The 16,354-nt window shown below is 43.6% G+C and overlaps 1 protein-coding gene across 1 annotated transcript; it reads right to left on the reverse strand.

Annotated features, from left to right (window-relative positions):
* Window positions 1-1,845: 1,845 nt before the first annotated feature.
* On the reverse strand, window positions 1,846-15,759 carry LOC112121835 (uncharacterized protein C1orf112-like). The gene is made up of 11 exons (XM_026656139.2): window positions 15,634-15,759; window positions 14,296-14,482; window positions 12,669-12,751; window positions 11,257-11,308; window positions 10,387-10,476; window positions 8,917-9,102; window positions 7,457-7,579; window positions 3,690-3,785; window positions 3,064-3,177; window positions 2,511-2,615; window positions 1,846-2,100 (listed from the first exon to the last, which is right to left on the reverse strand). Exons 1-11 carry the CDS (start codon window positions 15,711-15,713, stop codon window positions 2,008-2,010), a joined length of 1,209 nt encoding a protein of 402 aa, XP_026511924.1. The 5' UTR covers window positions 15,714-15,759; the 3' UTR covers window positions 1,846-2,007.
* Window positions 15,760-16,354: the final 595 nt, after the last annotated feature.

Consider the following 16,354-nt stretch of genomic DNA (forward strand, 5'->3'; position numbering starts at 1 on the left):
TTAAGATGGCTACTGCTGCCTGTAGAGCCTCTAATTTCACTGCAAGCCAAGCAGGAGACGGTCCTTTCTGCAGCAGCAGTTTCACAGCTTCCAGTGCTCTCTCTGCAGTGTCTATAGCAGACTTGTACTGCTCCTCACAGGGTGAGTGACAAGCTCTCTTTGCCAAGGGCTGAAGATTAAAACGTGAGATGTTAAACCTCTACTATTTACTTACAATCCCACTGATACAGGCCAAATCCTCAACGATGAAAAATAACCAGGCCATGTAGTCACACACACAAGCTGCTTCAGCTGGGATGTTTCATGCAGGTTTCAACCTCTCTGTTTAAAGCCAGTGCTTAAAGCTGTGAGAATTTCTCCTAACAGTTTTATATGTCTCACTTACTGGTTCAATATAAAGTTTAGTATCCCAATTAACACAGGCATGGGGGCTCCTTTCAGTGTTGTAAGGCTGAGGGCCAACAGGTTCCCCTTTAAATGCTCCTCCTTGAGTGAGTACAGGGCAATAGGGTACTTCTTGAAAACCCCCCCTCTAGTAACAACTGGGGGAGAAGGGAGAGAAATGAATTCTCCCTCAGCAGAAGTGAAATCACATAGCCCTTGCTTATGACAGTCTAACAGGTTGGATAGGACTACCAGAGGCTACTGGGGCAGGCCAGGACTCCTGACTGGCACAGCTTTTCCCAGATCCTCTGAGGTGCCTTCACCCCTTGCTCTCTCCCTCAGCCCAGAAAGAGGAGAGAGTTTGTGGCATTTGCAAGGGCAGTACAGAGCCCAGCACTGAAGTGCAGCAGGTGGGTGAGGGCAAGACTCCCTGTCAGCTCAGGAGGGTATGCCCTCTTTACAGCAAGTGCTGGGAGGAGGACAGCGCCATTCCCCATGGATGAGGGCACGGCTAAGGACTAATACAAACCTAGTCCAGCTGCTTTCAAAGAGACACCTACCTCTAATGCTGAGCCCCATTCTCCATCCATTTTCATTTTAAGCAAGTGTGCACTGCAGACAGCCTTTTCCTGTTTCACTCGTTCTGCCCTTGCTTCTGCTGTCTCCTCTCCCTGCCTTGCCTGAGGGAAAAGCCACAGGAGCGGTAACAACAAACCCAAACACAGCAGCATTTCCAGCCTCCATGACTCCACCCCTTGACTATTACACTGTGGCAATGGAAATACTCTTTAACGTAATCTGTTTTTTATTTTTTAAACTGCAGTTCTTCAGCAAGGCTTCAACCAGCAAACGTATGGCACTAGGCTGGGAGAACAACTCAGTCTAATGTGGGCTACAACAACTATGCTGGAGCATCATTTCGTGTCTGACATTCGCAGGTAGCAGTTGCTTTGCTGCCTCTCCCCTATGCGGTACAGTGGGCAAAAACTCCTGTGCTGTCCCCTCTGAAGTGCTGCTGTCCAGTGGAAAGCTGGCACATCAAAGGAGGCAAGGGTTGTTAACAGCAGAGATGACTCTTCACCTTTTAATGGTCATGAGTTCAGTGCATTTACTAGTCCTCCTCTAGGAAGTACAAAATACTCTCTGTGGAGGCTTCTGCATGAAGAAAATCAATGCACTCTGCTAGTCACTTATTTTCATTTAGGTGCCCATTAACTGGTACACACAAAAAAATGACACACACAGCAAAGGGGCTTGAGAACCCGGCCTTTTGCCTCTGCACAGGGGAGCTAAAACTGCTTAGAACACAAGTGAGCTGCACTCTGTCATCTCACTAATGGATGCCTCTTCACCTTACCCGAAGCACCAGCCAATTTAGTCACCTTGTGCTCAGAAAGGGAATAGCAGGGGATGTTAACAAATCAGAGTTGAGGCGCACTGGGAAAGTCTGTGGTGGAAACTTGCACAGCATTTGCCATCACTGTTCCTCATTCTAGCCAACTTTAGCAGGCATGAAAAGGCTCGAGAAAACAAATAATCAGATTCCAATTACAGAGCAGTCTTGTGTCAGTTTACTGTGGGCAAGAGCCCCTCTTCTATCAAGCAAGACAACAGTAAAATAATTCAATAAGATACCTTGGCCAGAAAGCAAACAACTTTGTTTTTAGTTTCTTCAGAATTAAGGCACTGAGGCACTACATCTTCATGCTTTGTTGTCTGTCAAAGGTTTTGAGCAAGAAAAAGTTGGTTAGTATATTAACGTTCAATGCAGCCATAATAAAGATGAACCGTAGAGCATCTACAAAACAATCTGGAAAATGTTCTGTGTTGAGGATGTGTGTGGGGGGGGGGGGATGGTATTTAAAACAATACTGGAAATCTGTTCTTCCTTCACTTCCGCTTCCTAGGGCCACTGTATTTCTCTTGCATTTTGTTAATCCTTTTATTTTCGTGCAATAGCATATGGAATACGGAGGTCAGTTTCAAGCATTTTGCTCCAGGATAGATACTGACAAAGTGGAGGGAGTTCGGAGAAGAGCAACAAAAATTAAGATGCTAGAGGAACTGATATACAAGGAAATATTAACAGAGCTAAATATGTACATCCAATGTGGCATCATTCTTACCTCTGCAAACTGAGTGAATGCCTCCAGTGCATGTTGGTAAATCAGCCAAGTCTTGTCGGCCAACAGAGAGGCAAAGAGATGTGACAGCTTGGGTATAACTTGCCCCTGAAAGGGGAGCGCACACTAGTCAGATTTTTGTGGAGGGCTAATCAGCATATCCTGCCCCCTTGATTCATCATTAAAGAAATATTTCTGTCAGAAGCCTAGAGTCTACAGGTCGAGAAAGTCTGCAACAGCCTTGGCTGGCAAAAAACATAGTAAGAGAGAACATGTACACAAAACCCATTCCTTCCCATCTGGAGCTCAGACATCAGCCCTTCTATCAAGCTCCTGGGAAATAATATACAAATGAATGCACCCAGCATCCTACAGGCAATGCGAGTAACAGAAACAGTCTCACTAGAATATAAAACTGCCATAGAAGTAGTATGTCCTGGTTTGAAAATAAATGTCTCCAAGAACCAGTGCCACTGTACTACATATTCCATGAACACAACCCATTAATAATATATACGAATGGCTCAGGACAAAATGTTGCCTCCAGTGCATTTACCTGAATTTCTTGTGGCATAAACAATTTCCCCATAGAAGAGAGAAGATCCAGTGCTGCCAAGCGAACATGATCTGGGGGATCCAACTCAAGGAGGGAAGTCTGCATTGCAAACACCTGCAGGAAAATAGATCTGGATGAAGCCCCATCAAATAAGAAACAAATAAGACAAAAACTGTTCAACTGGGGATTGCAATGACCATCAAGTCTGAGTTCATTCAAAGCTAGAGAGAGTTAGATCAGGACAATAGATGCATCAATGGAACAAAAGCAAGTATCCCAGAACTTTTCAAAATGTTACCCCCCAAAAAAATAAAAAGATGGAATCCTTACATAAAAGCCCAAAGTGCATTTGAAAGAGAAACATACATCATTCACCATCACTGCCCTAAGCCCAGCGAAAAAAATGAGACTGTGAAAGTCCCAAAAGAAATGTGAACCAATGTGTAGCAAACACCATAGCAAAGCCATCAAAACGGTGTAGGAAGGAATCAAAATAAAAGTTAAGAACTCTTCATTCTTGCTAAGTGGTAGAAATCAGACCATGAAACAACTCATTAGATGTGATCTCATTTAATAACAAAGATCCAGCATGCATGAGTTAGATTGCACAAAAAGATGTCTCTTACCTGAGTTATCAGTTGAGGGTCTAATGTTTGGATGAAAAATTCCAGTAGTGGAAGGAGCAAGCAAAGTGTCTGCTGGAGGCATGGCTGACTTGAGACCTGCACAAGATCAGAAGAGCATATTATTTAGCATCATAGCACTTCTGTTTACAAGGCAATTTAACTGGTTTATAAAAAGCACGAGACTGCAAATATTGTGCATTTAACTTCAGACAAATACAGTATAATCACAGATACAATTCCCATGAGAAGCAGTGAGGAAGGCTAGAAGTCTAAATACTAAGAGGGGCAAACTAGAGTGCCTGGTGTTAAGTGAGGATATTGATATATTAGATATTGTAGAACCTCAGTGGAATGAGGAACATCAATGGGATGTGGTAATACCAGGGTACAAAATACATAGGAATGACAGAGTAGGTCATGCTGGTGGGGGAGTGAAAAAAAGCACAGAGTCAAATGAAGTAAAAGTCTTAAATGAATCAAACTGTACCATAGAATCTCTATGGATAGAAATTCCATGCTTGAACAACAAGAGTATAGCAGTAGGAAAGTACTATCAACCACCTGACCAGGATGGTGACAGTGACTGTGAAACATTCAGGACAATTAGGCTACAAAGGCAGAAAATGTAATAATAATGGAGGATTTTGACTATCCTCATACTGACTGGGTGCATGTCACCTCAGGACAAAATGCAGAGATCAAATTTCTAGACACCAACAATGACTACTTCATGGAGCAGCTAGTCCTGGAACCCGCAAGAGGAGAGACAATTGCTGATTTAGTCCTAAGTGGAGCACAGGATTTGGCCCAAGAGGTGAATATAGCTGAACCGCTCAGTAACAGTGACCATAATGTAATTAAATTTATCATCTTTGTAAGATGGAAATTACCAATGAAACTCGCCTCAGTAGCATTTAACTTCAAAATGGAGAGCTATACAAAAATGACAATGCTAGTTAAATGAAAATTAAAAGGAAGAGTCATAAGGGTGAAATGGCTGCAAACTGTATGGAGACTATTTAAAAACATCGTAATAGAGGCTCAAACTAAATGTATACCCCATGTTAAAAAACAGTAGACGGAACCAAAAAAATGCCAGCATTGCTAAACAGCAGAGTAAAAGAGGCAGTTAGAGACAAAAAGCCATTCTTTAAAAATTGGAAGTCAAATCCTACTGAGGAAAATAGAAAGAAGCAAAAACTCTGGCAAGTCCAGCATAAAAGCATAACTGGGTTAAAAAAAGAATTAGCTAAGTTCCTGCAGGATAGGTCCATCAATGGACCCAATCCTCTAGGTGTCCCTAAACCTCCAACTGCCAGAAGCTGCAACTGGACGACGGGATGGATCACTCGATAATTGCTCTGTTCTGTTCATTCCCTCTGAAACATCTGGCACTGACCACTGTCAGAAGACTGATACTGGGTGAGATGGATCATTGGTCTGACCCAGTATGGCCACTCTTATGTTCATGATAATCAAAGAGGAGGAAAAAAGAATTGTTTAGGATGGTTGCATATTATAGGATGCTCTACTAGTGATATTTTTATTTAAAATCTATGGCATTTGTATCCCGCCCCTCTCACAGAAACCAAACAAGTAAGATGTGTCTCAACCTATTTTCTCCATAACCATTTGGCAAATAGTTATTCTCCCCCTCCCCCCACCACCCACATCTGAGCACAAACGATGACGACTCCCCTGACTGCACCTTCAAAAGCAGCAAGATACACTGTTTGTGGGAAGTGTTGGTTAGGTAACCTTCTGCTGCAGACCAATAGGAGGCCCTGGGTTTTGGTGTGCTACTCCAGATCGCAATGGTTTTCATTCTGGCTCTGTGGATGAGGGGAAAGCAGTGGACGTGTTATTCCTTGACTTTAGCAAAGCTTTTGATACAGTCTCCCACAGTATTCTTGCCGGCAAGTTAAAGAAGTATGGGCTGGATGAATGGACTATACGGTGGATAGAAAGCTGGCTAGATTGTCGGGCTCAACGGGTAGTGATCAATGGCTCCATGTCTAGTTGGCAGCCGGTATCAAGCGGAGTGCCCCAAGGACTCCACCCTCAGCAAGTTTGCAGATGACACTAAACTGGGAGGAATGGTAGATACGCTGGAGGGTAGGGATAGCATACAGAGGGACCTAGACAAATTAGAGGATTGGGCCAAAAGAAATCTGATGAGGTTCAACAAGGACAAGTGCAGAGTCCTGCACTTAGGACGGAAGAATCCCATGCACTGCTACAGACTAGGGACCGAGAGGCTAGGCAGCAGTTCTGCAGAAAAGGACCTAGGGGTTACAGTGGACAAGAAGCTGGATATGAGTCAACAGTGTGCCCTTGTTGCCAAAAAGGCTAATGGCATTTTGGTTGTATAAGTAGGGGCATTGCCAGCAGATCGAGGGACGTGATCATTCCCCTCTATTCGGCATTGGTGAGGCCTCATCTGGAGTACTGTGTCCAGTTTTGGGCCCCACACTACAAGAAGGAAAAATTGGAAAGAGTCCAGCGGAGGGCAACGAAAATGATTAGGGGGCTGGAGCACATGACTTATGCGAAGAGGCTGAGGGAACTGGGATTATTTAGTCTGCAGAAGAGAAGAATGAGGGGGGATTTGATAGTTGTTTTCAACTATCTGAAAGGGGGTTCCAAAGAGGATGGATCTAGACTGTTCTCAGTGGTAGCAGATGACAGAACAAGGAGTAATGGTCTCAAGTTGCAGTGGGGGAGGTTTAGGTTGGATATTAGGAAAAACTTTTTCACTAGGAGGGTGGTGAAGCACTGGAATGGGTTACCTAGGGAGGTGGCGGAATCTCCTTCCTTAGAGGTTTTTACGGTCAGGCTTGACGAAGCCCTGGCTGGGATGATTTAGTTGGGTACTGATCCTACTTTGAGCAGGGGTTGGACTAGATGACCTCCTGAGGTTCCTTCCAACCCTGATATTCTATGATTCACATTAGTAATGGGTTAAAAAAACATGGGCCAGACCCTCAGCTGGTATAAACTGGAATAACTCCACTGAAGTCAGAGTCTTCCCACAGTTCAAATAAAGTCAATGGAGTTACACTGATTTACAACAGCTGTGGATCTGGCCTTATACATTTAGATCTTGGAAGAAAGAACAGTAATCACTAGATTTGAACACTGTAAAGGAAATTCTGACTTTATCAAATGTCTCTATGTTCTTTTTTTCACCAGTGCAAGGAGTTAAACACATGTTGTTTCTACAGAAGATGGTTATGTTCTGTTTTCTGCACAACCACATCCCTCGCCTGAGCTCAGAATAGTGCTTTTGCAGGCAGTTCAGTGCCAAACAGGGCCAGAATTAATCCAATTCTCATCACAAGGAAATCCTATATTACCTTTGTTTGTTCTTAGTAAAATAAGGTCATTAAGTTATCCCTACTGGCTGGTTCATCTGGTTCTATTAATTTGTTTTTTCCCCATTTCTGGGGTTCAATCCCCTTTCTAGACTCGTTTTAGACAACAGTCCATCTAAAACTGATGTGGGGTAATATATGACTCATCACTACATGGACAGTTCCAGCTACATATCACTGGGGGCAAACGTGCTTGTGGGAAGAATTCAATCCCCAAAGCACTGGCAATGGCTCAGACACCATGATGTTTGAAGCTCAGGGACTCAGCTGCACTGCGCTTTAGGGAGTTGCTCCAACCCCAGTTAAATGCCTTGGTAACACACAAATGGTGGAACATCATGAGCCCTTCAGGGTAGCGATGCCTTACATTGTTGGAACAGTGAGTTCCCTCACCTGCTTGCCCTTGAGGAGAGCCCAGAGCTGACTAGCAGCTCCCAACGCTGCTGCCTGTAGTCCTGCCTCCAGAGTGTCGCCAGCAGAATTGCACACAGTCAGCAAGACAGAGAGAGCAACGTTCTAGCAGAGATGGAGAGAAGGGTCAGGAGCAAGGTAAATACCTGGCCTACTGGATTCAGCTGCTAAAGCCTCACAAGAGGCCCAATGTGTCAGTATTGTAATTCTGCTAGTCCACCAGGCTATAAGCCAACTCATGCCACCTTCACAGAGCAAACTCCCACTGACTTCAGTAGGAGTTCTGCACAAATAAGGAGGGGAGGGTTTAGCAGTCTTATTAATCACCACAGAAACATAGGAAGCAGAACCCTGAATTGCTGGCCTTTTAGGTGGAGATGTCCAGTCACACTCAACTCTCCTTAGGTTGTCAAGGAAAACCAGTGCTTGTCTTTCAGGTATGCCAGCTTCCGAGAACAGCAGAGACCTTATCACTTAAAAGAAATCTTCTAGTCGAAACCGCACCAGAAGTCTAAGTGAGAACACTGTATGTATGCTCGGCAAGAGATCAAAAAATAATGAAAATAATTATTGATCCGCAGAGCTTTCGCTAACTATTGTTAGCGGACACATGAGATGTGAACACAACGTTGCAAGGGAGGCACTATATGCCCAAAGATAAGCTCTTTCTGATCCAAAAGATTTTCAAAAATAGGAGTCTAAAGTTAGGTTCCTAATTCCATATTTGGGCACCTAAATGAGCAACCTGCCTTTCAAAAATGCCAAATAGCCACTCCCATTGTGGCTGCCAGAGCTGTTCAGTAATCAGCCCTCTGGAAAGTTGGTCAAAAGTTGAAACTTAGCTTTCCCTTTGACACAGGAGTTATCTGACATTTTTGCTACTAAGAATTATTAGCCTGCATTTACTGGGGGAGAGGGGAGAAGATAGCTCTCTTCATAATATTGTACTGCAGTGACTCCTAGAGGCCTAGATCAGGGCCCCACTGTGCTACACCCTGTACACATACATAGGCCAGGTCTACACTACACACTTACTTCACTATAACTATGTCACTCAGGGGTGTGAAAAATCCACACCCTTGAGCGACGTAGTTACACCAATCTTAGCCCCCCCGTAGACAGTACTATATTGGCAGGAGAGCATCTCCTACCGATATAGTTACTGCCTCTTGGGGAGGTGGAGTTAGTAAGCCAACCGGAGAGCTCTCTCCCATCGGCTTTAGAGTGTCTTCACCAGAAGCGTTACAGCAGCGCAGTTGAATCGGTGCAGCTGTGCCATGCAAGTTTGTAGTGTAGACCTGCCCATAATAAAATGACACTCCCTAGTCCAGAGAGCTTGCAATCTAAACATACTGTAAGGGTGCACAATAGGGGAAGAGTAACAATAGGCTCCTTATCGCTTAGGAGCTCTAGGTTTAATGAACAGTCACACCTTCCCTTACCACAGGTGGGAGTTCTCCCAGAGTGCACCTGCCGCTCAGCCACTGCCTGCATTGTGTGAGCCCCACCGCACAGAGCTGGTGCGCCACTTGTTTCCTAAGATCGGGAGTTAGGGCCTTGAGAGAAATATGCTGCCACAGGAGCAGGTTCTCTGCTTCTTTGGGAGGAAACTTTTGGGTAAACTCCACCTGCAAGTCAAAGTAAATGTTAATTAAAGAGATCAGGACAGAACCTGGAAGTGATGAGTTGCAAAACCTACAAACTGTACCTTGATTTGTGCTACTCTTGACAGTTGACAAGGAGCCCCACATGAGGTGTTTGAGAATGATCTACTGAGGCAGTGTGATTCAGCAAATGGTACTCTCAACCATACGGGGGGATAGCAACAGAGAACAGGGGCCAGATCCTCAGCAAGCATAAATCTGCTTTGCTCCACTGAAGTCACTGGAGCAATGACAACTGAAGATCTGGCCACAGAAGTTTGGGGAACAATTCCCCATGGAAAGCAGTCTGATGTTGGGCTCCCCGTCACTAATCAATCTCCCTACTACTGAAGAGCCCATTCCTGCTTACATTTACTCACTGAGTAACTTTATCCATGTGAGCAGACCAATGGACTTCACCGAGAGTTCTAAAAGTGCCTCAGGGTTCGCAGGGTCAGCCCTTTAACTCCTAGTCCAAAAGTTTGCAGCAACCAAGGTTGATCCCCTTTGACTTTTTTACAGATTTGCAGCTCAGCAGGGAAATGCCACCATTCCCACACTGGACACTTGCTTTTGTAAAGCTTGGTGCAGACATACCATAGAGGAGCATACTAATATAAAACACTGACAAAATCATAAATGTTTTGCTATTCAGCCTTTTCTTATGAAGCATGTGGAGGCTGATTTCCAAGCAACTAAACCACTTAGCTGAGTATCCTTTTTACCCTAGTGATTTCCTGTGCACCATTTATTAATTTATCTCAGCATTGTTGTTTTTTGTTATTACTATTTAACTGTCATTTATTTGCAACCAACACGCCTATTGTGCCTTTAAACATTATACGTACAGCTATGGTCTCCCTTTATACTGTGACTCAAAAGTGATCTAGTCATTATTAGAATAAGTAGAGTTAACTCTCACCATCTCTCAACTGGGAAACAGTCTAAAACACAGGGAAAATAGCAAAACAAACTCAAAGCAAAGCTGGATCGATAATAAGGAAAAACTAAAGTGGTAAGAGAAGGCACTTCTGGGACAGCACAGGGGCTGAGTTAGTTATTAAGGTAACCCCCTGTGTCCTTTCTGTATTGGTATGTTATCTTTTGCTCTGCTTTATCATCTCACAACATCAGGATGGCAAGAAACCACTGTTTGTTCCACCCTCCTGTTTCTAGTGAACTGAAAATGGATGGCTTGTGTTTTAATGGAGGCCAATTGGATTTCTATCTGGCTTAGCAGAAGACCAGAGAAATTGGTGCTATACTTGCCTGGTGGTCTGGAGCCATCAAGAACAGCATACGCCTCAGCAGGACCCCCAAGACAGAGAGCTGGTAACACTCGCCAGGGCAAGACTTTATCTGAATTAGGATAACAGGGAATTGATCTAATCAAATTAAGAAAAATACACTGCTCCCAGCACATGAATCCTACAGGTTGGCATTTTCAAAGACTCAAAGACTTTTGTGACTCAGGAAAATGACCTAAAAAATTAATATTGAGCCTCTGTTTAGGCAGCAACAAATTTTCCTCTTACACCAAAGATTACATTTCCCGTTTTAATCAAAACATCCCAATGAGTGATCACTGGTAGTTCATCACCATTACAATCAGGTCTTTCCCTGCATTACATGCCATCTATTGGTTTACTGTTTTCTACTTCATGGTGCTATTTTTAATGGATATGTATGCTACTTTGCTCTTATTTATCCTTGGGGCATCTCACTGAATTCTTCTCTGTCCATTCCTCTAATTTATCATATAGGATCACTATAGTAACTTCTAAATTAGCAGCTCTTGCATCAGTTTTGCAGTGTCTGTATATTTCTCACCCCTTCCTTCAGATTGTTTACCTACATCACCACTAAATATATTTATAGTGTTACAAGTGCTAATTATTAACCCTCGGGAGGGAGGGATTTTCCCGAGGGAGGGAGGGATTTGCTGATAGCAAAGATGGAGCACAGAAAGGATGAGAAAATTGTCCAAGGTCACTTATGAAGTTTGCAGGAGAGCTGGAGTTAGAACTCAGGTCTCCTTACTCCCTATCCCTTGCATGATCTGTTCAAAAAAAGCAGAAAACCTGTCTGCCCAAACACACACATGTACATGCATACACTGGACTCTGCCACGCTACTCACCAAATGGGCTATCACAAAGATGTGATGAGCACACAATTCAGCCGTTCCATACCTGGGATGCAACAGAGAGAGGTCAGTAAGCCAATTAGCACAGCTGCCCTGTTCTGCTGGGTCAGAGAGAGTAGTTTGCACTCTGCCACACAAAGCAGAGAAATGGTTTTTCCTAAGGGCCTCTGTATATTTCATTTGCCAGAAGAAAATTCCAAAGCCATTCTGTGGCCAGAGAATCAAGGAATATAGAGGATGTGCATTAGCAGGGGGAAATATGACCCACCTTTTGTGGATCAAAACATAGGACCACTATACGACCAGTGTAGCATTAACCATGATTGCAATGCAAGAAGAAGAAAAAAAAGACATGTATACACAAGTACACAGTACATGGATGATAAATGCACACTGTTGATGTTAATCAAATAAATAATAAATTAAAGTAAGTGTTGTAGAGTGAAGAGAACTTGTATAAAATTTGTAAGTTGATACAGATACACTGGACCATTATAACAATGATATTAATGTAAATATATGGAAATGAAAGTTACATGATACTAGTGAAATATATCTAAGGTTGGTGAAAAATGTTATGTTAATATATTATTTGAGAAACTGTCTGTGATCTTGTCTTTAAACACTAATGCACAATGCATGTGCACCAGGGGACAAAGTTTTAAGTGGCAAGTGCATCCTTAGTAGTGGCATATTGTGACTTGGGTGCTCAGCTGCACAACATTAACGTCCTTTAGCTGGAGATTTTTTGATATGGAATTTCCTAAGGCTGGGTTGTTTTTCAAAGAAAAAATACCCCTAGAAGCAGCAGCACCTCCACGTTACAGGATTTCGAAGCTCTGTTGACTTGCCAAAATTTGCCAGTCCCACATGGAAATTCAATAGTTCGGCCAGATCCCACCAGAATGTCCTGTCGCACACACTTTACAAGGACTGTAACAGAAAGCCCCTCTTCTGAGAGACTTAGCAGCTGCACAGCTGAGGAGGTGCATTGCAAGAGCCCTCCCTCAAGCCTTTCTCATCCTTTTCCTTCAGCCCACGTCAAAATAAAGCCTCATGGAGCATTAAAGGTTCTCTCTCCTCAGAGATGGCCATTTCCATGCCACATTTAAACTTGCTACCCACAGGCCTCCACTGTAGAGCTGTTAGAAAAAAAAAGTCAAGAAATCTTTTATAAAAGTATGTTTTCCCCTCATGCTGGAAAAACAGCTGAACCATTTCTGCTCATGTTTTCCAAAATAAGCTACATTTTTGAGCAGAGACCAACCCTGGAACATGGCTGCTCTACAAGTTAAACTTTCTGAGAATTATGAGCAATTCAAACCATGCAGTTAGGAAGCCAATGCTCATGCAGCCTGAACAATACAGTGCATTGCTCCTCGCCCTACAATAATTGGGTATCTTACCGGGCCAGGAAGCACCATGAATCCATAGCCAGTAGAGAGGTGATCATACTAGAACCAAGGACTGCATCCAGCAGAGCACGCTCCTGAGGAAAGAATAGAGAAGACACTTATGAACAGATTGCAATTCTACTCTCTACTGTTAATCCACTTACTAGTGTGACACATAATTAGACTAACAAGGTGGGTGAGGTAATATCTTTTATGGACCAACTTCTGTTGGTGGGAGAGACAAGTTTTTGAGCCACTCAAAGCTCTTCTTCTGGTCAAGCTTGTCTCTCTCACCAACAGAAGTTGATCCAATATAAGATATTACCTCACCCACCTTATCTGTCTAATATCCTGGGACCGACATGGCTACAACTACACTGCATATAGAATTAGACTTGTCAGTTTGTGCAGTTAAAATGCCTAGGAGCAAACTGGCTTTAATATCGCATGTTCAGTTATAAAGGCAAGCAAGCAACACTAGGTTTATTTTTAACATTGGCCATGTGTGAAAATTTACTACAACTGGTTGAAAATTTCAAAAATTTTCAATGAAAAATAGGCTTAATTTTTTTGCTAGAATTTTGGACAAAAAAGAGGGACAAATTTTTCATGAAAATTTTATCCTTTTTGGGGGGCAGATCTAAACTTAACTTAAGACCAAACGCTATCCTTATTCAGTACTTAGGCAGGCAAAACATCTGATTGCCTCGGTAGGAGTTTACTCTGAGTGAGGAATTCAGGAGTTAGTCCTAATTTTTTGTCTGAAAAGATTTTTTTGTATTATTTACAGAAACACACACACACAAGGCTATGCCTTCCTGGACTTATTAGGGGTCGCTTGCTGGAGGATTCTCTGCGACTTGAAGTCTTTAAATCATGATTTGGGGACTTCAATAGCTGAGTCAAGGGAGAGAATTATTCCAGGAGTGGGTGGGTCAGCTTTTGTGGCCTGCATCATGCGGGAGGTCAGACTAGATGATCATAACGGTCCCTTCTGACCTTAACTACTTATTTCCCTTTTATGGCACAGGATTGAACTGGATCACAAAAATACAGTGGTAGACTAGTAGGCCACTGCTCTGATCACTAGATAACACTTCCTCATTTACGTGCACTGTGAATGAGTAAAACACTGACAAACTTAATACCCTTGGCTCATGGAATTGTAAATTTCCAGCCAGATGGCCCCAAATTGAAGGTGGAGAACCAAAAGACTTTCAGCCTATGTTACAGTAGTTGTGATGGCCTATCCTCTAGGAGATAAAATCTGAAGCTGGAATTTCTGAGTCTTAGGGAGGTGATCACCTTCAGAACTTGTATTAAAAGGAAGTACTAAACAGCTTTTTTAAAGAAGCTGGATTTTTGCACTCCTTTTGTGGTTTTACAAACAGATTTCTAATACAACTGAGGTCTCCAACCACGATTATACAGTTGTTTTTGGTAAATGACATTTGCTGCACATTTGCAGTCTTACTTGCCTTGTATCTGCCTTCTGAAGTAAAGCGAAACCAATTCATGCCTGGACACATCACCTTTGGAGCTCGGTGTGTGAGGAAGGGGACACTTTTTGAAAAAGTTAAAATCCACCAGAAGGAAACAGCTGAAAAGGTGATCATGGCTAAACCAAAAATCAACCTACCAGCTGAGGAAAGTGTGATGGGGGTGTGGATGCAATGAAGGCACACAAGTGGACACAGAAGTGGTGATACAGGGTGACAGGAACCTCAGCTTGTCCATTATCCATCACTCCAGGCAAACAAACAGGAAGAGAGAGCTCACCAGAGCACTGCTGGAAACCGAGAAAAAGGGCTGAGAACAAAGAGAGCCTGCAGAACAATGAAAGAGTGGGGTTACTGCTGTCCACACCTCACACCCCAAGAACAAACATCTGAGCTAGGGGAACTCCTTGTCTCCTGTTGGGAGCTGTGGCAATAACACCAATATTTTTACAGTAACAAATTTACAACTCTGATTAACTTTCTGTTTATAAACTCAGGTGATTAGCAGAGGCTTTTGGGGCTGTAACAGGGTACACTGGCCCTTTACAATTAGAGGGGGCCAGGAGATCCTGTTCCAGGGACATTGGAATAAACAGAGGCCCTGGAAATGGCCTTGTAGCAAGAAGAGAGGAAGCAATCCTGGGGAATTAGTACTTGGTTAGGAAAAATCCAGTCACTGTCCCTTTAAGGGCCAGGATGAGAAGCCCTGTAGTATAGGATTGGGCAGGCTCCCCTCTCCCCTAACCAATCAGGGGGAAGATCTCCGAAGGAGCACAGTATATATATTACTCTCACTCTCTCAGAACAGAGAGTGAGTTGACAGGGAGAAGGAAGCCAGAGCCAGGAGACTGAGCTCCCACTAGGAAGGACAGGACTGGCAACTCCGTGAACAACAGTCTGGGGTAGAATAAGAGCTCTGCGTACAGCAAAAGAGCGGGAAGTGAGCATGAACTTTTGTGTTGCTGTAATTAACTTTATTCTGGGGACACTGAGAATTACTCTGAACTGCTTTCATCTATTCACACAACCCCAGGTGGTGGGTTGAGGCATCCTGAGAAAGACTGCGGGGAGTTGCCAAAGGGACCCAGGGGAAGCACAGAGTCAGGGCACTGCTGAGGCACCTCTGGCCATGAGGGGGCGCTCAGTAAATGGCATGCCTGCTACAGGGAAATAAATAAACACGCTGACTTGAGGGAAAGTTGACCAATTTTGGAGATAAAAACAAATTCGACCCTGAGGGCCTTCCACATCCTTGCATGAGCCCAAAGGCCATCCTTTCCCTCAACTGACCAGTGCATCTCTGCTTTGTACTGTGCACCCTTGAGGAATTACATCACATCCACCAGCACATATGGCCAAGGATCAGACAGTGCGCCCTCAGAGCCTGCTAATGCTACTGATTTGCTAGCTTGAGGGGCCTCTTGCACCTGAACCCCCATGTCTGCCTGTGCAGCTTGACTGCTGTAGGCAAAAATTACCTGGGAACCTCTGCTGAGAACTGGCTTCCTGTGGTCCAGAGAGCCTGCACAGCCTCAGACTGAGAGGGCAGCTTGTCCATTATGGTAACCAGAAGATGACACTGCGGCAGATGCAACTCAGGAGAAAGATCTGCAGGGAATTTTTTTTTTTTTAAAGTGAAGTACATTTGCATTTGTAGAGGACATTTTTGATGGAATCAAAACTAAGCTAGGGCGAGTGATTAACAACAGAAGACTGAGTGAAAAGTACATTAATGCTGCTAATGAAGCTTAAAAGTCACTCAGAGATGGAGCTGGTCGGAAAATGGAGGGGAGGTGGAGTCCCAGAGAAAATTTCATGTTTTCAGCAAAATATAACTAATCACAATACTTTATCCAAAAAAACAAAGAATTTTGATTCAGAAATGCTACTGTAGTGCCTCATGAGACTTGCGGTTAGAGTGCCTCAGGCTCCCATGCTCCTTTATGGCCCTGACTCTATGGTTAGACTAAATTTCCCATGATGCACCATACTCTCCCCTTTTGATGAGAGCCTCATGAGAGTCGCATGGCCACAGTGCGCATCAGGGAAGATGAAGGCTGGCTGGGGTAGCCCAGTATAGCACACAGAGGAGAACAGGAGCATGAGGCACCTGAACTACAACTCCCAGGATGCACTGTGGCAGCATTTCAGAGATATTTTATTTTCTGGTTGAAATATTTTGGGTTTGGCTGAAAACCG

The sequence above is a fragment of the Terrapene carolina genome, unplaced genomic scaffold (assembly GCF_002925995.2).
Source record: "Terrapene carolina triunguis isolate 2854851 unplaced genomic scaffold, T_m_triunguis-2.0 Scaffold212, whole genome shotgun sequence".
NCBI classification, from domain to species: domain Eukaryota; kingdom Metazoa; phylum Chordata; order Testudines; family Emydidae; genus Terrapene; species Terrapene triunguis.

Coding starts and splice junctions, on each gene's coding strand:
- LOC112121835 (XM_026656139.2), bottom strand. CDS start 15,713: ATGGACAAGCTGCCCTCTCAGTCTGAGGCTGTGCAGGCTCTCTGGACC. Junction 3,786..7,456: donor CTCTCCTCAAGGGCAAGCAG/GTGAGGGAACTC, acceptor GATCTTGTGCAG/GTCTCAAGTCAGCCATGCCT. Junction 2,101..2,510: donor CATTCACTCAGTTTGCAGAG/GTAAGAATGATG, acceptor AACCTTTGACAG/ACAACAAAGCATGAAGATGT.